Genomic DNA, 15,731 nt, shown 5'->3' on the forward strand with positions numbered 1-15,731 from the left:
CTGGGAAAATCAGACCTTAATTCTGAGTTGTTGAAGGTTGTGGCTTCAAGGAGCCAAGAATCATAGTGCTTTGTGTGCCAAGGCTGTCCTGGTCTAATGTGCTATTAGAGCAAGCACATTAGTGCTGGTAAGCAAGTTTTTAAACACTTGTTATTTGAGGTCTTTGAAAGACTTCTGGTTAAGAACCTGCTTGGGAAATATTTTGTGGGCCTGTAAAGTTGCTGATCAGAGAAATTGCACGGTGGATTTGCACCTCTTCAGTGTGTGATGCAGGCCATGACTAAAGGCAAGGTCTGCACCTTAAAGTGCTGGGGATTCCTGCCCTCATTTTACACTGAAGTTGAACATAAATGCATAAATGCCTGATGCCTCACAGAGTTAGTGTTAGTGTAGTGGAATGTGTTTGACCATGCTGACCTAGAATGGACTTCAATTTAGAAAGTCTATTTAATTGGTGGTGGTGGATTTTTGTTTGTTTGTTTACTCTGTCAGGTATAAATAGGCTGTGATCTTCCTACTGCTTCTCTCTTGCATTTCTGTTTTGCATAAGGGGTGGTCCAGATGGTTTTAAAGGACTGATTGATGACTGGACTAGCACTTCAAACTGTCTTCAAAGTTGTGTTTGTTTCAAAAAACACCTTCCTAAATTCTGCTAGTCACTTAGCTTTGCATATCTGTTTCTCTGTATGAGTAAGAACTTCCCATACTTGTGTGTACCTGTTGCAAGAATCTGTTTTTAGCTCAGTGGATAGAATTGAAGGATAAGGTATGTGGACTTGGCAGTCTACTTCTTTGAGTTTATCCTGCTTTTGGAAGTAGTATTTGGATGCCTTTGGCTCAGTCCAAGCCCTGCAGAAGAAACATGTTCAGGCTGGCATTGTCAGACTAGATGATGGGTAACACACAGGTGAACCAGCCTGTCTTACAGCTGAATGTTACCCAACTGGGAGCATTGCATTTAATTTATGGCTTCATGGTTTTTCCCCTGTTTTCAGCCTTCCTGCCCCTTTGCTGATGGAGACCTTACCTGAAATCTGAATTAAGCAAAGTGGAGTTAGCACATACAAGGCTTCATTGTTTCTTCAAAAGCTGAATTAACAAAGGGACAGGGCTTGTATTGCCTGTGGTTGGGTTTGTCCCTGCTCTGTCATAAAACAATCTGAGAGGAGAAGCAGGGACAAGTGAAAGGAGGAAGACAGAGCTGAATTTCATCGGCACAGCTTTAGTGTGGGCTGGGAACAACTGTTCAGTTTGGCCACGTTTTTCCTGCAGTAAATACGACTGACACGAAGCATTTCTGTCGGTGCTGATGACACCAGGCTTGCTTGAGTCTGACAAATCTGTAGAGGACAAGAAAAAGCTCCTACCTTTCCCCATGGAAACAAAGGCCCTTTTGAGAAGGAGGGCACATTGTGGGCACTCTGGTTTCTTATTTCAGCTCTGCTGAAAGGCTCCATTATAACCTCTGCTGCCTCCTGCCCCCCTCTCTCCCCCTTGCTGCGTTTACCTGCTGGGCAGGTGAAAGGATTGGCTGATGAAAGCTGCCGAGGGAAGGGAGGGAGGGCAGCCCAAAGCTGCCTTGATGTGATTTAACAACTGGGTGCAAATAAGCACAAGGAAGAGATCTGGGTAATCAGGACAGCGAATGTGAGTGCCTGACCCTGGTGGTGTCAAATGCAGCCCAAAAGCCACCCTGAAGCCTTTACTGCCCAGCTGTGGAAACAAATGACATAAGGGAGGGTTATATTTGTTGCATCTTATGGGCATCTTGGTTGAAGATTCAGAGCTACCAGAAACCTTTAGTACATTTACTGCTCTCCATGAGCAGTTGTGTAGCACACTGTGGTTGTTACTGATATTTCTCTTTTGCAATTTTGTCTGTGGAATGGGAGGTGCTTAAAATTTTTGGTTGAATGAAAACCTGGAGGAGAAAGAAAATCACCCTCCTGTTATTATTACTGAATCATACACACTTGGTTGTGCAGTTCACAGGTCTCATACTTGAAAATTAAAGCTTTTATTTACTTGTCTAATGTGTTTACAAATTAACACACCAAACCCAGGATCTAATTAGGCCAGTATTAAGGCTGGCGTTGACAGCTTCCTAACAGGCAGTGCAGTATTGTATAAGTCATGGTTTTCTGAGAGTTGTGGCTAAAGCTTTATCTTTTGGGCTGGATGCAATCTTAGAATAATCACAGTTTCTAATTGATGTGTCACTGAAAATTGCACCTGGTTGTGCTGATATCATGACAGTGCAGTGACTGTGAACAAGTTGAAACTAAAACTATCTGGGGGAGTTACACTGGTGTCTCCCTAACAAGTTCCTCACTTTGTTTTGGGTGAGAGTGGAATGGTGTTTATTGCCTGTGATACACCTGATTCATTTAAATGTCTGATTTATTGTTAAGATAACGTTAACGTTACCTTGGATCTTCTTCCCAGAATTTTGCGCCATAGCTTTATACTCCCACAACTTTGACAATTAGGAAGCTTTTCTGTGGTTCCTCAGTAGCTATCACAGTGCAGAGGAATTCCTCTCTGCCTGTGCTGGGTTAGGAAACTGCTCTGTTTCAATTCTGAGTCCATTGATAAATTCCAAATTTCATACAGCCTTCTCTAGGAAGTTTTACATGTGTAGCTATGCAAAGGTTGGTTAGCAGCAGCATCAAGGGTGACAGTAAAAAGATTGACTTCTCAAAATTTGTTTTTAATAATGCAAACCTAATGCTTAAATTGCCTTCTTAGAATATAAAGAACTTAGGCTGGACATTAAGTAATCAAAAAAGGAAGTAAATTCAGTGGTCTTGGAGCTTGTAGTACTAATCTTGGCTTACTACCTATAAAGGGTAAAAAAATTACTATCACTCTTTTGCCCAGCCTAATGAGTTGGCAAGCAGAAAATTGGGAAATGCTCCAATATTTTCAGTTTCATCTTCTAAAGAGGCTCATCTTCCCTTAACCCCAGGCTGGGATACCCAGTATTTAGAGGAGGGAGGTGTTTTCTTGCAGCTTAGGAATTGTGATCAAACGGGCAAAACCAAAGCAAACTGGCAGACTCTGGAGTCAGCTGGATCCCCCTGTGCTGTGTCTTTGAGCAGGACATTAAAGGGCTCTGCAGCAGCTGGGGCACCCCGGGCTATGGCCTGGCCATGGAAATGAAACCAGCTCCATTTGATTCTCGTGCAGGGGATTAAGTTGGGAAATCACTATGCAGGAAATAAAGTCCAGGTGTTACTTTTAGGCTGAATAAAGCATAAAACTTAAGTGATGTGGTAGCTTTGCTTCAGACACGATGGAAATGAGGCTGGGAGTGAGGAGCAAATGCTGTAGATGGAGAGTTCTCTGCTTTTTATTTATTTTTTTCTAGTAGTGCGTGTAATGAGTTCCTATTCTGTAGCTGGCCAGCTTGCTTTAGAAGAAGGTATTTTCCAGAAGTTGGGCCTTTAAGGATCAGTGTTTTCCAGGAAGCATCCCTCTTAATCTTCCCTATTAATCTGTGGGCACACCAGTCCTTTTTACCTGTGTGTTGGTGCATACTGATTTTGCCTAAACCAGGATAAGAGCTGTGCATTACCACTTCTGAAAACCTCAGTGAGCTATTTGCTAAGCAGCTTGGTGGCATCCTGGAAGTATGGCAGGATTTTATTCCTGGTGTGTAAATGCATCAGTGTGGTGTGTACAGATGCTCCAAATCTCCCTCCTGGAGCAGTTGTACTTTAGGGAAGCCACCAAGGCAAGCCACACTGCTTCCTGTGACAGTGACATTTTTAGTCCCAAATGGTGTTGAATTACTCTGAGGTGGCCCAGCAGGCTCCTGCTCTCATTCAATTCCAATGTTCCTCGTGTTCCTTCTGGAAAATGGAAATGGATCACATTAGTTTTCATGGATGCTCATAGGAAATCTGTTTAGTTTCCTTGATGAGCACTGATGTTCACTCGTAGCTCTGCATTGCTTTGCACTATTTCTTCATGTCAGTCACCAAAAAGAGGTCAGGAAGGCTGACCTCTGTGGAATTTGGCAGATAAAGCTGGTCTTACAGTGCACAGTATTTGTGTCAGACTTTGAAATTGTGCTGAGCAGTTGGTTTACAGAAGTGCAGCTGATGTGGAGTGATGGAGTGTGTTGTATTGACTGACTAAGCTGTGCTTATGCAGAGTTATTTATAATCTTAACATCAAGAGCTGCTCGGGCTACTGTTTTCAGAATATTTCTCTTTCATTTCTGTTACACTTCTGGATATCCTGGCTATGAAGCCAGGGATTCTTGGCACACATTCACCATTAGGTTGTTGTTCAGCAAATCAAAAAGATTCTAACACCTTTTTCAGCAGAAAAAGCTGCCATTAAGTGCTGTATTTCAGACTGCCATGCCATGTTGAATTTCTGCCCAACAATGTCCATGAAACAAGCTGCTGCTGATGATTTTTCCTTCTCTCCCAGACTGTGGAACATGGATTTCCCCACCAGCCCAGTGCCCTGGGCTACAGCCCATTCCTCCGTCTCATGGCCATTGGGACCCGATCGGGAGCCATCAAATTGTATCCTTTGAGCACTTTGGGTGAGAGTTCTCTAACCTCAGCAGAATTAGTGCAGCTTTGAAGACACTTAAAAGTTAGATTTAGTATGAATTTGCAAGCAAGGGTTGCTGGAGCACTGAAACAGTTTGCCAGGGTTTGGAGTGATTTTGGTCTGATCAGTGTGGGGTTATCTTTCCAAGGGCTGAGCTACAGCTCCAACAGGAGCTGAGCTGATGCAGATATTAAACAAGACTCTGCTCTTGCTATGCAGAAGGTCAGACTAGATCTGGCCTAAGTTTAGCAATCCTTCACATTGTAAATTCCAGGGTTGTTTAAATATTTGGGGCAGGGTTCCTTTTTCTTTTTTTTTTTTTTTTTCCTAAAGCAATTCTATTTCAAAGGTTAAAGCTGGAGTCAGAAATGCTTTCTACTTCCTGAGTTTTTGACCATCCAGGAATTAAAGACCTAAACATTGAAGGTGGTAATTTATTTTTTGTAGCTAATGACGTCCAGTCTGATTTTTGTGTGTGTGAGATAATTCCCATGGCAGAGGCCAGTTAGATGAGCTGTAAAACAGGCATGTCACCCAGCCCAGAAAGGAAAAGTTGGTGCTGTCTCTGCCAGCTTAATCATTCATTGCTGGTGTTGTTTGTGCTCAGAGGCTGGACTCCACATGCAGGCAGTTGCCATCTGTCTCCTGGTTACAAATTAGTTAAGCAGGATTGTAGTGTCTGGGAAACCACTGAACATCCCTGAGAAAAAACAGGGTCCAGGCACCTCTTCTGCATGTACTGAAGGAAGAAGTGAACTTCCCTGTTCTCCACAGTGAGCACAGCCTGCAAATTTCACCAGCATGTAAAATCAAAAGCAGATTTGCACTGATTCTTTGCAGGCCAGCTCACCAACAGTAAAACATGGTTTCAAACTAATCTTTTTTTGTCTTGCTTGCTAGCAAGCTTCTTATCAATTATTGTAGCTGTGGGTCACCTTAAATACTGTAGATCCTCAACAAACTCATCAGATATGGTGCTCCTGGGGTGGAGTTCATGGGTTTACATGAAGAAAACAACACTGTAATGCAGATTCACTTTATACCTGATCAGGTAAGTGCATTTTCAGTACCTCTGTGACTTATGTAGATCTCTCCTAAACAGGTGTTGATTTTATTCCAGGGATCTGGGCTCCTATTACCACGTATATTCAAATGCTGCTTGGTTGGCAATGTTTATCCCAGTGAATTCTGTGCTCTCAGCAGTGCTTGTTGCTGTGGAGATGCTCAGTAAAACTAGAAGAGAAGCTTTAAACTAAAGAGTAGCTTTATTGTTCATAACTGTTACTCATTTATCTCCAGTAACATCCTGGGAATGGTAATAAGGCCAGGATAGTTCAGGCAATCTGCTGCAGAAGCAAAAACTTCCTTTTCCTTTTGCAGCCCTTATTTTTTCAGTAGGACTGGGTAGTCTTTCCTCTGCACAACAGACCGACCAGGAGCTGCTGCTGAGCTGATTTAATTATTTTCAGGAGCTCAAAACAGCACTGCTAACCTCATCTGCTGCTAAGTTTGTTGTCTTTGTGTTTGGGGGTATTGACTCTTGCTCCTGGGGATTGCTGAACAGTTATTGCCACACTCTAAAAATAGGAAAGCAGAATTTTCCAAATGTCTGATGGCTGTCTAACCACTTTCCCTTGACTGTCCAGACTGCTGTCTAAGTTGCAGACTTTGTTCCCTGGTGCCCCCAGTGTAGCACAAGTGGCCTCTTTTATGAGAGGGATTTAATTCTTGAGGCGGTTTTGGGTGTCTGTTTGCTTAACTAATGGTATAAACTGAAACTCCCATGGGGAGTGTTGCACCAGGTGTGGCTGCAGCAGGTAAAATGCTTCAATTTGAACATCCAGCCAGCAGGGCTGGGCTCATAAAAGGATTCTGACACAACCCTCAGAATGAGGTTGGACATGAAGAATGTGAGGACTGTGGTGTAGCAGAGTGTGTCAGCCCCACCCAAAGCTGGGGTGTGTTCAGCAAACCTGTGCTGAGCCAGGAGCAGGTGAGATACAGCCTGCAGCTGCATGGCTGGGCTTTACAGCACAGGCTGATCTTCAGGAACCTAAATCCTTGTCATCCCCCTCAGTGATAACCTTTGTAACAGGGCTTTTAGCCTCTAGGCTAGTTCTTGTCTCCCTCCACCCCCCAAATCCCATTGCTGCAGTGTTTGTCCACTGCCATAAAAAACTGAACCAGCTCCCCAGTCCTGTTTTAGCAGGGAATTATGAACAGCAGCAAATCTACTGCTAAATTTACTGTGTTATATTTAATGCTGGCAAGCTGAAAAAAGCAAGTTGTGTGATTTTTGCAGTGCCAGCTGGTGACACTGCTGGATGACAACAGCTTGCACCTCTGGAGCCTGAAGCAGCACGGAGGAACATCGGAGCTGCGGGAGGAGAATCGCTTCACCCTCAAAGGGCCACCTGGGTGAGGCACAGCAGGGCTTGCAGCTGGTCTGGGGATAGGCAAGACAAAAAATTCTGCTGTTGTTTAAGCTAGAGCCTGTCCAGTTCTTACAGCCTGCCACTCCTCTGAATCCGTTGAAAGGGCATCCATGGAAACCAACCAAGAGCTGGGTAGGGCATGGGAGAACAGCTTTTAAACGTGCTCAATCAGTGCAAAGGGTGACACATTTTAAAATATTGTTCATTCACTGCTGTTAATCTCAAGGTTAGGTAAATCTAACCATGCCTTAAGTCAAGCTTTGAAATGCTGTTGTGGTTTTAGTTTGACTTGATCTTGCCAATTTTAAGTGAGCTATTTTTAGGAACACTTAGAGAGGGTTCTGTAAAAAAAATGTCTGGTTCTTTCTCCATGCACTTGTCAAAATTTCTTACATAATTTGTCTTAAAGCTGATGTTTTCTTTCTTAAAAAAAATCATGCCTCCAAAACAAGTGCTACTGATAAATGTCCCTGTTATGTTGTTAACTCTCCCAAATTCAGTAACAAGAGTCTCTTTGCATCCCCAGCTCCCCACCAAGTGCCACCCAGGTAACAGCTGTGCTTCCCCATTCCTCACGGGAGGTGCTGTACCTGGGCACAGAGAGTGGCAACATCTTTGTGGTGGAGCTGCCCTCATTCCGAGTGCTGGAGGACAGGACCATCACCCCTGAGGCCGTGCTGCAGTGGTGAGTGAGCAAACAAGATGTGGAATCCCATTACCAGACACATCCTTTGTTAAAATGTCACCCCAGATTATGTACTGGGGCCTTGCTGTTGTGCTAACCATTGTCCATAGCTGCCCGGCTCTCATGAAAGTAACTTTTGGTCCTGGTGTGTGTTAAGTAACAATTTCTGTCCTGGTCCAGCCTGGTGTTGTCACTGTGGAGATAGAGCATGTTCACTTGGGGTGAATCTGCAAACCTTGTGCCCTAGCCCTTGTGTTTAGTTTTAGGGAAAAAAAATTGTTTAACTGTAATTGCACATTTATTTTTTTCAACCACTGGCAGAACATCTGGTGCTGCTTTGTTCAAATGGAGTTTTTATCACTCTGCTGAGAACTGTCCTACTTCACTTCTCCTACTGACATTTCCATCTTGCCTTTATTCTGTAAGAGAGTAGGGTGGGTGGTTCAGACTCTCTTTACAGTCCTGGGATGCAGTCCTGGAATTCATTGTAAACCCTGGCCTTTCCTTGAAGAAAGCAGGACTAGGTGCATGTCCATGTGGTAGGCCTGATGTGATGTTTCCCATAAGATATTTCTGCTGCTTGAAAGATTTGTGGGATCAACTGTTTCAACTTTGTTGCTTAATTTCTCATTCTTGCACCTTTTATTACGATCCTTTGAGGTTGTGCTTGGAATCAGCTTCTCTTTTCTCTTCTGCTCCTGCAGGATACCAGAAGATAACTGCAACAGGCGCTCCTGTGAACTGGTGGAAGCCCTTCGGGAGCATCCTAAGAACCCTGACCAGATCCTAATTGGATACAGCAGGGGCTTGATTGTCCTCTGGGACCTGCAGAATAACAAAGCAACACACCATTTCCTGGGCAGCCAGGTATTGATTCAATCAAGAGTCAGTTCAGCAGGGCAGGAAGGGCTCTCACTGGCACTCTGAAGACAAATCAGGTGCAGGGACAGCCTGACAAAGCTGCTTTTTTAGTAAGAACGGGTTGTTTTGGGGAGATAACAGCTCTCTGGAGAGCAGTCATTTGTATGGCTTTCTTTTCAGCAACTGGAGAACCTCTACTGGCAGAGGGATGGCAGTAAATTCATTAGTTGTCACTACGATGGAAGTTACAGCCAGTGGCCAGTATCCAGTGACAACAGGCAGGCAGAGCCTCTGGAGAACACTGTGCCCTATGGTCAGTAAGTGAGGTTTAACTGTTGTGTATTTGTCCAAACTCAAACTAATTCTGAGCTTGTGTAGGATATTCAAGTCACAATTCTTCCTAGTGGCAGAATGGCAGAATGCAGAGGTGCCTCTTGAATGGCTTGTAAGCCTTGACTAAGGGATTTCAGCCCAGATTTTCTCTTGGATTTGAAACTCCTTTGCATTGTTGAAATCTGTCCTGAACATGGAGAGCAAGTCATGACAATATTAGTGCCCCTTATGAAGAAGGGTGTTGGTGATTCAGCTCTTTGTTTTAGCTGGTGTCCTGTTCAGCAGGAGTTGCTTGGATCCTGTGTAATTAATAGTGAGCTGAGTGTATTTTTTGTTGACCTGAGCAGTGATTAAATGAAGCTTCTGATTTGCTAGAAACCATCAAATGGGGATGACCTCACCTTTTTGTGCAGAGAAGCTTCTCAAGCTCTATCACTCTATATTAGTTTCAGCAATGGCTGTGATTTTAGCAATCCTTTCTAGTTAATCAGCTCCTTCAGCAGCACTTCCACTCCCTGGTAGCCATCAGCAGCATGGTTTGGAACTGCCCCTGAGCCTAAGCTGTGTTTTGCTGTGGAGGTCTGTGGTCATTGTGTCCCAGAAGATTTGTCTGATGTGGTTGGTCTGGGGAGGTGGTGCTGGCTCCTTCTAATTTAGGTGGCTCCCCTTGGGGTGGAGGGTGAGGTGACCTGGCTGAAGCAGAATCAGCAGCTTCTGATGTAAAGATGTACCTCTTGAATTGTAGCAAATAACTCTGTTTTTTCAGGACCTTTTCCTTGCAAGGCCATCTCCAAGATCTACTGGCAGACAACAAAAAATGGGTGAGTTTGTGGTGTATCCCTTCAGTCTCACCTATTTGAAGGGTGCAGTGTGCAATGCCATACGAACCCTTTAGAGTAACATCATAAGAACTTGTTGTCAAGCTTTCTTTGACATTTCTTCAAATTTTTTCTTGCTCCTTACTTCAGCACAGACCACTTTAACTCTTTCTTTCTCTCAAGGCTTCCTTACATAATATTCCAAGGAGGAATGCCCCGGGCTAGCTACGGGGACCGGCACAGTATCTCTGTTATCCATGGCAGCCAGCAAACAGCCTTTGACTTCACCTCACGGGTGATAGACTTCTTCATAATCTTCAGTTCAGATCCTGCTGCAGGTATGTGGTGGAAGGGCATTACTGAGGAATTAGGGTAGCTGTGGACGTGTGTGGCAACCTGCCTGGTATAAATAGCATATGAAATGTGATAAGGAGGTCAGTTGTTTGGGGAGTTTCTGAGACTTCAGCAGAGAATCAAAGAATCGTTTCGTTTGGCAAAGACCCTTGAGTCCAGCTGTGAAAGATTGCCATTTAAAAGTGAAATGTAAAATACTGGTATAAACACAGAACTGGTTACAAATGCCATACATTCCTCAAAAAAATTAGGCTACTCTGTTAATGAGAAAAAATTTCTTAAGCCTATATCTGTTTAAGCTGGACATTGGATGTAACCAGGTCGTGAAATGAGGATCTGAATATTGTTGTTTGGAAACAGAACTTCAAAGGAGGCTAATAATTAAAACCAGAATTTACTCCCACTGAGACACTGCTTCTTTTAATTAGCACCTGGATTTGTGTCTGGAGCTTTGGGTAACAAATCAGGAAAGGGTGACATAGAACCAAGGGTCAGTATATGGAGAACTTAGTTTCCTTACTGCTGGTGAACATGAATGTAAACTGAATAGTTCTCATTCCTGGAATTGTGTAGAGCTTGTCAGATTCTTGCTTCTGTTGAAGAGCTTTCTTGCCCTTACTTCTGCAGTAACTGTACATTCTTCCTTTTCATAAAACTGTAAAGGGTTTTCCCCAATAACTCTTAGTTTAATGCTGGTGTAGTTCTTGCTTCTGGTTAACTGAGAGTAACTGAGTATAAAATGCTATTTCAAGCTCCAAAAATGTGCAGGATCAGACTAAACTGCAAATTGTTTAGGAACTTGTAAGTTAATCTTCTGTTACTGGATCTTCTCAGGGTTTCTAGTCTCTGATTTGCCTGCTAGACTGGTTTCCAGCCCAATTTGTCCTGTGTCCTGCCAGGGAGGGTGGTGACAGCCACAGCTCCACATCCTGGTCTGTCAGTGCAGGTTGGATCCCTCTGGCCTGTTCTGGGAAGCAGAGCACAGATCCAGGGGAGGAATGTCCTGGGAAAAGAGGCAGAAAAAAACAACTTTTGGATTCCCTCTTACCTGTCTTCCTAGATCTTAACAGACCCTCTCAGGTCACTGAAAAGAGAGCAGAGAAATCAAAGTGTAACTGAGCAGAAGTACCTGTGTGTGTCTGTTACTGATTTTCCCTGCACAACCCTGCCCTTTCTGAGCATCTTCCAAGTGTGCAGAACCTACAGGTCTAAATCTTCAAGGTCACAGTGCTGATAAACTTGGGGTACTGTTTCATACTTTGAGTTCAATACTTTTTGGTGTTAAGGAAGGAGACTCTTTTGCTTTCTATGAAATTGTCAGAGTGGAGATTCTGGATGATGGAACAAAAGTATTAACAATGAAAGAAATCTGAGTTTTTTAGGTCATAGTTGGACTGCTTAGAGTTCAGGTTCTGGATATGATTAGAAATCCTTTAGGATGAAATAACTGAACAAACAGGCTTTATATTTCTACTTACCAATAATTGAATTATCCAGTTAACACCGCTGCTGGTGGGTTCAGACAGGAGCTGCTACAGGAAACTGAAACTGTTGCACTCAGATGAGGAAGTTTTTTACAATAAAATGAAGTTTATGTGGTTGACAAGCTTCCTTGTGGCTGATTACCTAAGCTTAGTGGATCTACATAGCTTGCCTTGTTTGCCCTTAAGCAGTCTTCCCTGCAATGGCAATACCAAGGTATTAATTGTATACCAAAGCCACTTAATTTAATAAGCACAAAGCTCATGCATTGCAGCGTGGTCGTAGCTGGTGACTTTTCACTACCCTGAATTTGCTGTGGAAACAGTGTTTAAAAAGGGCAGCCCTTCCTGTTTCTTTTTTTTTTTTTTTTAGTTATGTGGGTGAGTGTGTGGCAATCATGACAAATTTTACTGTGCATGCCGCTTCAGCAACTTAAAATAGATTTTTGCCACAAGAAATGAGCTCAGATGTGTGTTTTTGCAGAGAAAAAATTGTTAAAACAGAGCACTTTTTGTTAATGTTGGCAACAGTAAACTGCAGGGCTGTTACAGTATAGGGATGGTATTATTAGTTTTATTGTGAAGTCCTGTGGGCAAGTGCAAATGATGGTACATAGGAAGGCAAAGTAAAACTGAATAGAAAACTTTTTTTTCATGATGAAACTGAACTAATTAGTGATGTGTTGTGGCTGGGCCTAGTCAGAGGTGAAACTTGGGGTGCCTCACTAGTGATGCCAAGTACTAATTACTTGAATTTAATTTTGCTGAGTGAACAGTGTTGGTATGTGCCTTCTTGCAAGTGTACACCAGGTTAATCAACCAAGTAAAGGAGGGAAGTAAAAGTACAGTTTAGAAGGGAAGGTTGGGGAAAAGCAGTTGGGTAGTTTGCTAATGGCTCTCTGGTTATCAACCCCAATCGAGCTTTGTATTCACTCAGATTTCCGGAGCTTTGTTAATTGTCACTGCTATGAACTGGTCTGTGGTTTTGGTTTTCCCCACCAGTTTGGTGCTGTGGCTGACTTGTCAACCTTGTTGCAATAATGTCCTTGTAGACTAAATTTTTTTTACTCAAGATTGTCCATTGGAACCTGAGTTATAATTCTGGTTTGTGTCAGATGTCACCAGTCAAGTTACATTAACATATTTCTTTTTTAGTTGTTCCTAATACACATAAGAATTATTAGATGATGCAGACATCTTTTAAAAAGAAAGTCTAGAGGATGTGTCACAACATATGGGGAGAAAATAAAAAGAAAGAGCTGAATTGTAAATACTTGTCAGTTCAAGCAGAGAAGCATTCTGCAGAACCCAAGGCATTAGCATGTTTAAGCAGCTTAGCCTGGATGGACTGTGGTCCTAACACAGCACTAAATGGGTCACTGCTGGGGTGTATGCATGTCTTTCTACCCAGTGCTGTTAATTAGCTGCAGGTAAAGTCTTGGAATTCTGGCTGTTACAGTAGTAAGTATGGACATTGTGTTATTTAGCCATTGTTGTTAACAAATTTTATACTTTGCAATAGAATCTATTAAAAATCACTGTCACAGTCCCAGGAGTGATGTAAAGAAACATGAATTTGCAGTAAATCTGTGAGTGTCTTCAGATCCATTCATACTCAATAGGCCCAGTTAACACAGCAGCTTTTAAGGTTTTTTCCAAGAAAAATGTTGAAGTGGAGGTGTGTGATTACAGTTTTCAAAGCAGCCTTACAGGAAGCTTGTTTGCACTGACCTTGGCTGGTCAGTTCTGTCAGCCTCAGTGAATGTTGTTTCTGCAGAGTTTGATGACCCCTCTGCCCTGGTGGTGCTGGCAGAAGAAGAGCTCGTGGTCATAGACTTGAAAAGTGCAGGCTGGCCAGCAGTGCACCCTCCATACCTGGCCTCCCTGCACTGCTCAGCCATCACCTGCTCTCACCACGTCTCCAACATCCCACTGAAGCTCTGGGAGAGGATTATCAGCGCTGGGAGCAAGCAGAACATTCAGTACTCCAGTATGGTATGGCAGCTGTGTCCCCCCATGTCCCCCTGTGCCCCTATGTGTTCAGGTCAGTGTGAGTGCCCATGGTGTGGGTGGTCTGTGTTGCTGATGATCTGCAGAGGGTTCAGCCCCAGCAGACACTGTCTTGCCTCTCAACAGGTCGAGAGAGGCCTTTTCCCAAAGCACTACAGTTCCACTGGGGAATTAAAATGTGATATTTTTTCAAGCTTTGACAAGCCAGAGGGGAGGTTTGAGTGTTCCCAGCTGTTGGTGATAACAAAGTTCTCATGTAAAAGCATGAAGCTTCTTGGGGAAATGTGTAGAACGCCTTCTAAAAGGCTCAGTTGGTGTCAGAATGGGGACATCTAATCCCAACAAAAGCTGACAGCATGGACTGTTTCACTGCTACTTGCACTGGAGTTCATGCCCTCCTGCTGACTCTGTGTTCTCTGCACACTGTCACTGCCTAGGCAGTCACACACTTCTCTTACTCTGTTTGTAGCCATGGCCAATTGATGGTGGCACCAACATAGCTCCAGATCCTCCACAGAGGGACTTGCTGCTAACAGGGTGAGTGCTGACCTGAGAACCATCAGGGAGCCCTTTCCAGTTCCCCTTTTTCAACTGACTGAGATTTTCCTATGGAGTTAAAGTCTGCTCATCTTTTAGGGTAGACTGCTTTACAGTGCAGCTTCTCTGCTGGCTTTGTAAAGCCAATTTGTTTTGCTGCTTCTGAGCAAACAGGTCATGATGTCCACAGATAACCCAGAAAGTGGCTGATTTTTAGTTTTGATGTGTTATCCTTTGCCCCTACTCCCAAAGTGTGTAGGAGTGCAGGCACTAATCCAGCCTGGTTCAAAGGCAGCAGTGTTAAAATGAAGCTTAATCTTTCATGTTTTGAAGCATTTTTCCCTCTACCTTACACTTTGAATCTTAAAATAGAGGTTAGCTTGGACTCCTGTCTGCTTTGATCAGCATGAACAGATCTAGCCAAGAGTTGGAAGTAGCTAGCAAGAGATTGTCTCATTGCATAAAAATCTGCCATTTTCTTTTCAATGCACTTTTGAGAGTTTCAGGGGCTGTTCCTCAGATTGCATTCTTGATGGAGCATGTTAGAAGCTTCTCCCCTTGTGTTGGGAGACTTGCAAATTTTCACCTGGAGAACTAAGATTAAAGCTTGATTAAAAAAAAAATTCCCTTCCCTTGCTGTAACAGTTTTTTTTCCTGGATGAGTTTTTTCTTCTATGTGCTAAGCTTTTTGCCTTTTCCATATCTTTTTGGCATAATCTTAAATTAGTGTAATGGTGTCAGACCACCAAGAACACCTGAATTAAAGAAAACCAACAATCTAAAACAAAAAATGCACAAGAAGCCAAAAACCTTTCTCTTTGTGGTTTGTTTTTTTGATTCTGTATTTTCCCCTCTGTTTTACCCTCCATGTGCTGTTCTCCTGTGTGATGTGTGTTCGTGTATCCTCCCCCCCAGGCATGAGGATGGCACAGTGAGGTTTTGGGATGCCTCTGGTGTCTGCTTGCACCTCCTTTATAAGCTGAGCACAGTGAGAGTGTTCCTGACAGATGCTGATCCCAATGACAACATGAACACCCTGGGGGAGGACGAGTGGCCTCCACTCCGCAAGGTGAGAGAGCTGCTGCTGGTAGAAACTTCCTGAAAACCCGGGGAGCTCTGATTCCTGCCCCAGTTAAAGACCAGCCCCTCTCTGTTCTCTTGCCTAGGTTGGTACCTTTGATCCTTACAGCGATGATCCAAGACTTGGGATCCAGAAGATCTACCTGTGTAAATACAGTGGATACTTGGCTGTAGCTGGTACAGCAGGACAGGTATTGGAATATGAACAATCAACATAAGCATTGTTTTCAGGGCAGGTTTCAGTGTAATTGGGAGATCTGCTAAAATTCAAAATGCTCATTTTCTGTCATGGTAAATTGATCTGTTTTCTGGAAATGATTAATGGAACCCTGCTCTGGTGAGGCCCCACTTTGAGCAATGTATCCAGCACAGGAAGGACATGGTGGAGTGAGTCCAGAGAAGGCCACCAAGTTCATTAGAGGTACAGAGCAGCTCTGCTGCAAGGAAAGGCTGACAGAATTGGGATTGTTCAGCCTGGAGAAGGGAAGGCTTGAGGTCGCCTAATTTCACCCTGGCACCTGAAAGAACCTACAAGAAGCATGGATAGAGGCTACTTACAAGGTTC

At 43.5% G+C, this 15,731-nt stretch overlaps 1 protein-coding gene across 1 annotated transcript in view; it reads left to right on the forward strand.

The window, feature by feature from the left end:
- Positions 1-15,731, forward strand: part of LLGL2 (LLGL scribble cell polarity complex component 2) — a 33,237-nt gene that overhangs the window by 8,972 nt on the left and 8,534 nt on the right. Inside the window, exons 3-14 of the mRNA XM_058817106.1 lie at positions 4,444-4,541; positions 5,542-5,623; positions 6,875-6,990; positions 7,534-7,692; positions 8,397-8,559; positions 8,734-8,866; positions 9,653-9,707; positions 9,888-10,042; positions 13,317-13,534; positions 14,019-14,086; positions 15,002-15,155; positions 15,253-15,357. Coding sequence (XP_058673089.1) covers positions 4,444-4,541; positions 5,542-5,623; positions 6,875-6,990; positions 7,534-7,692; positions 8,397-8,559; positions 8,734-8,866; positions 9,653-9,707; positions 9,888-10,042; positions 13,317-13,534; positions 14,019-14,086; positions 15,002-15,155; positions 15,253-15,357 — 1,506 coding nt within the window. The remainder of the gene's footprint in view (positions 1-4,443; positions 4,542-5,541; positions 5,624-6,874; positions 6,991-7,533; positions 7,693-8,396; positions 8,560-8,733; positions 8,867-9,652; positions 9,708-9,887; positions 10,043-13,316; positions 13,535-14,018; positions 14,087-15,001; positions 15,156-15,252; positions 15,358-15,731) is intronic.

This window comes from Ammospiza caudacuta, chromosome 19 (genome assembly GCF_027887145.1).
Source record: "Ammospiza caudacuta isolate bAmmCau1 chromosome 19, bAmmCau1.pri, whole genome shotgun sequence".
Lineage (NCBI taxonomy): Eukaryota > Metazoa > Chordata > Aves > Passeriformes > Passerellidae > Ammospiza > Ammospiza caudacuta.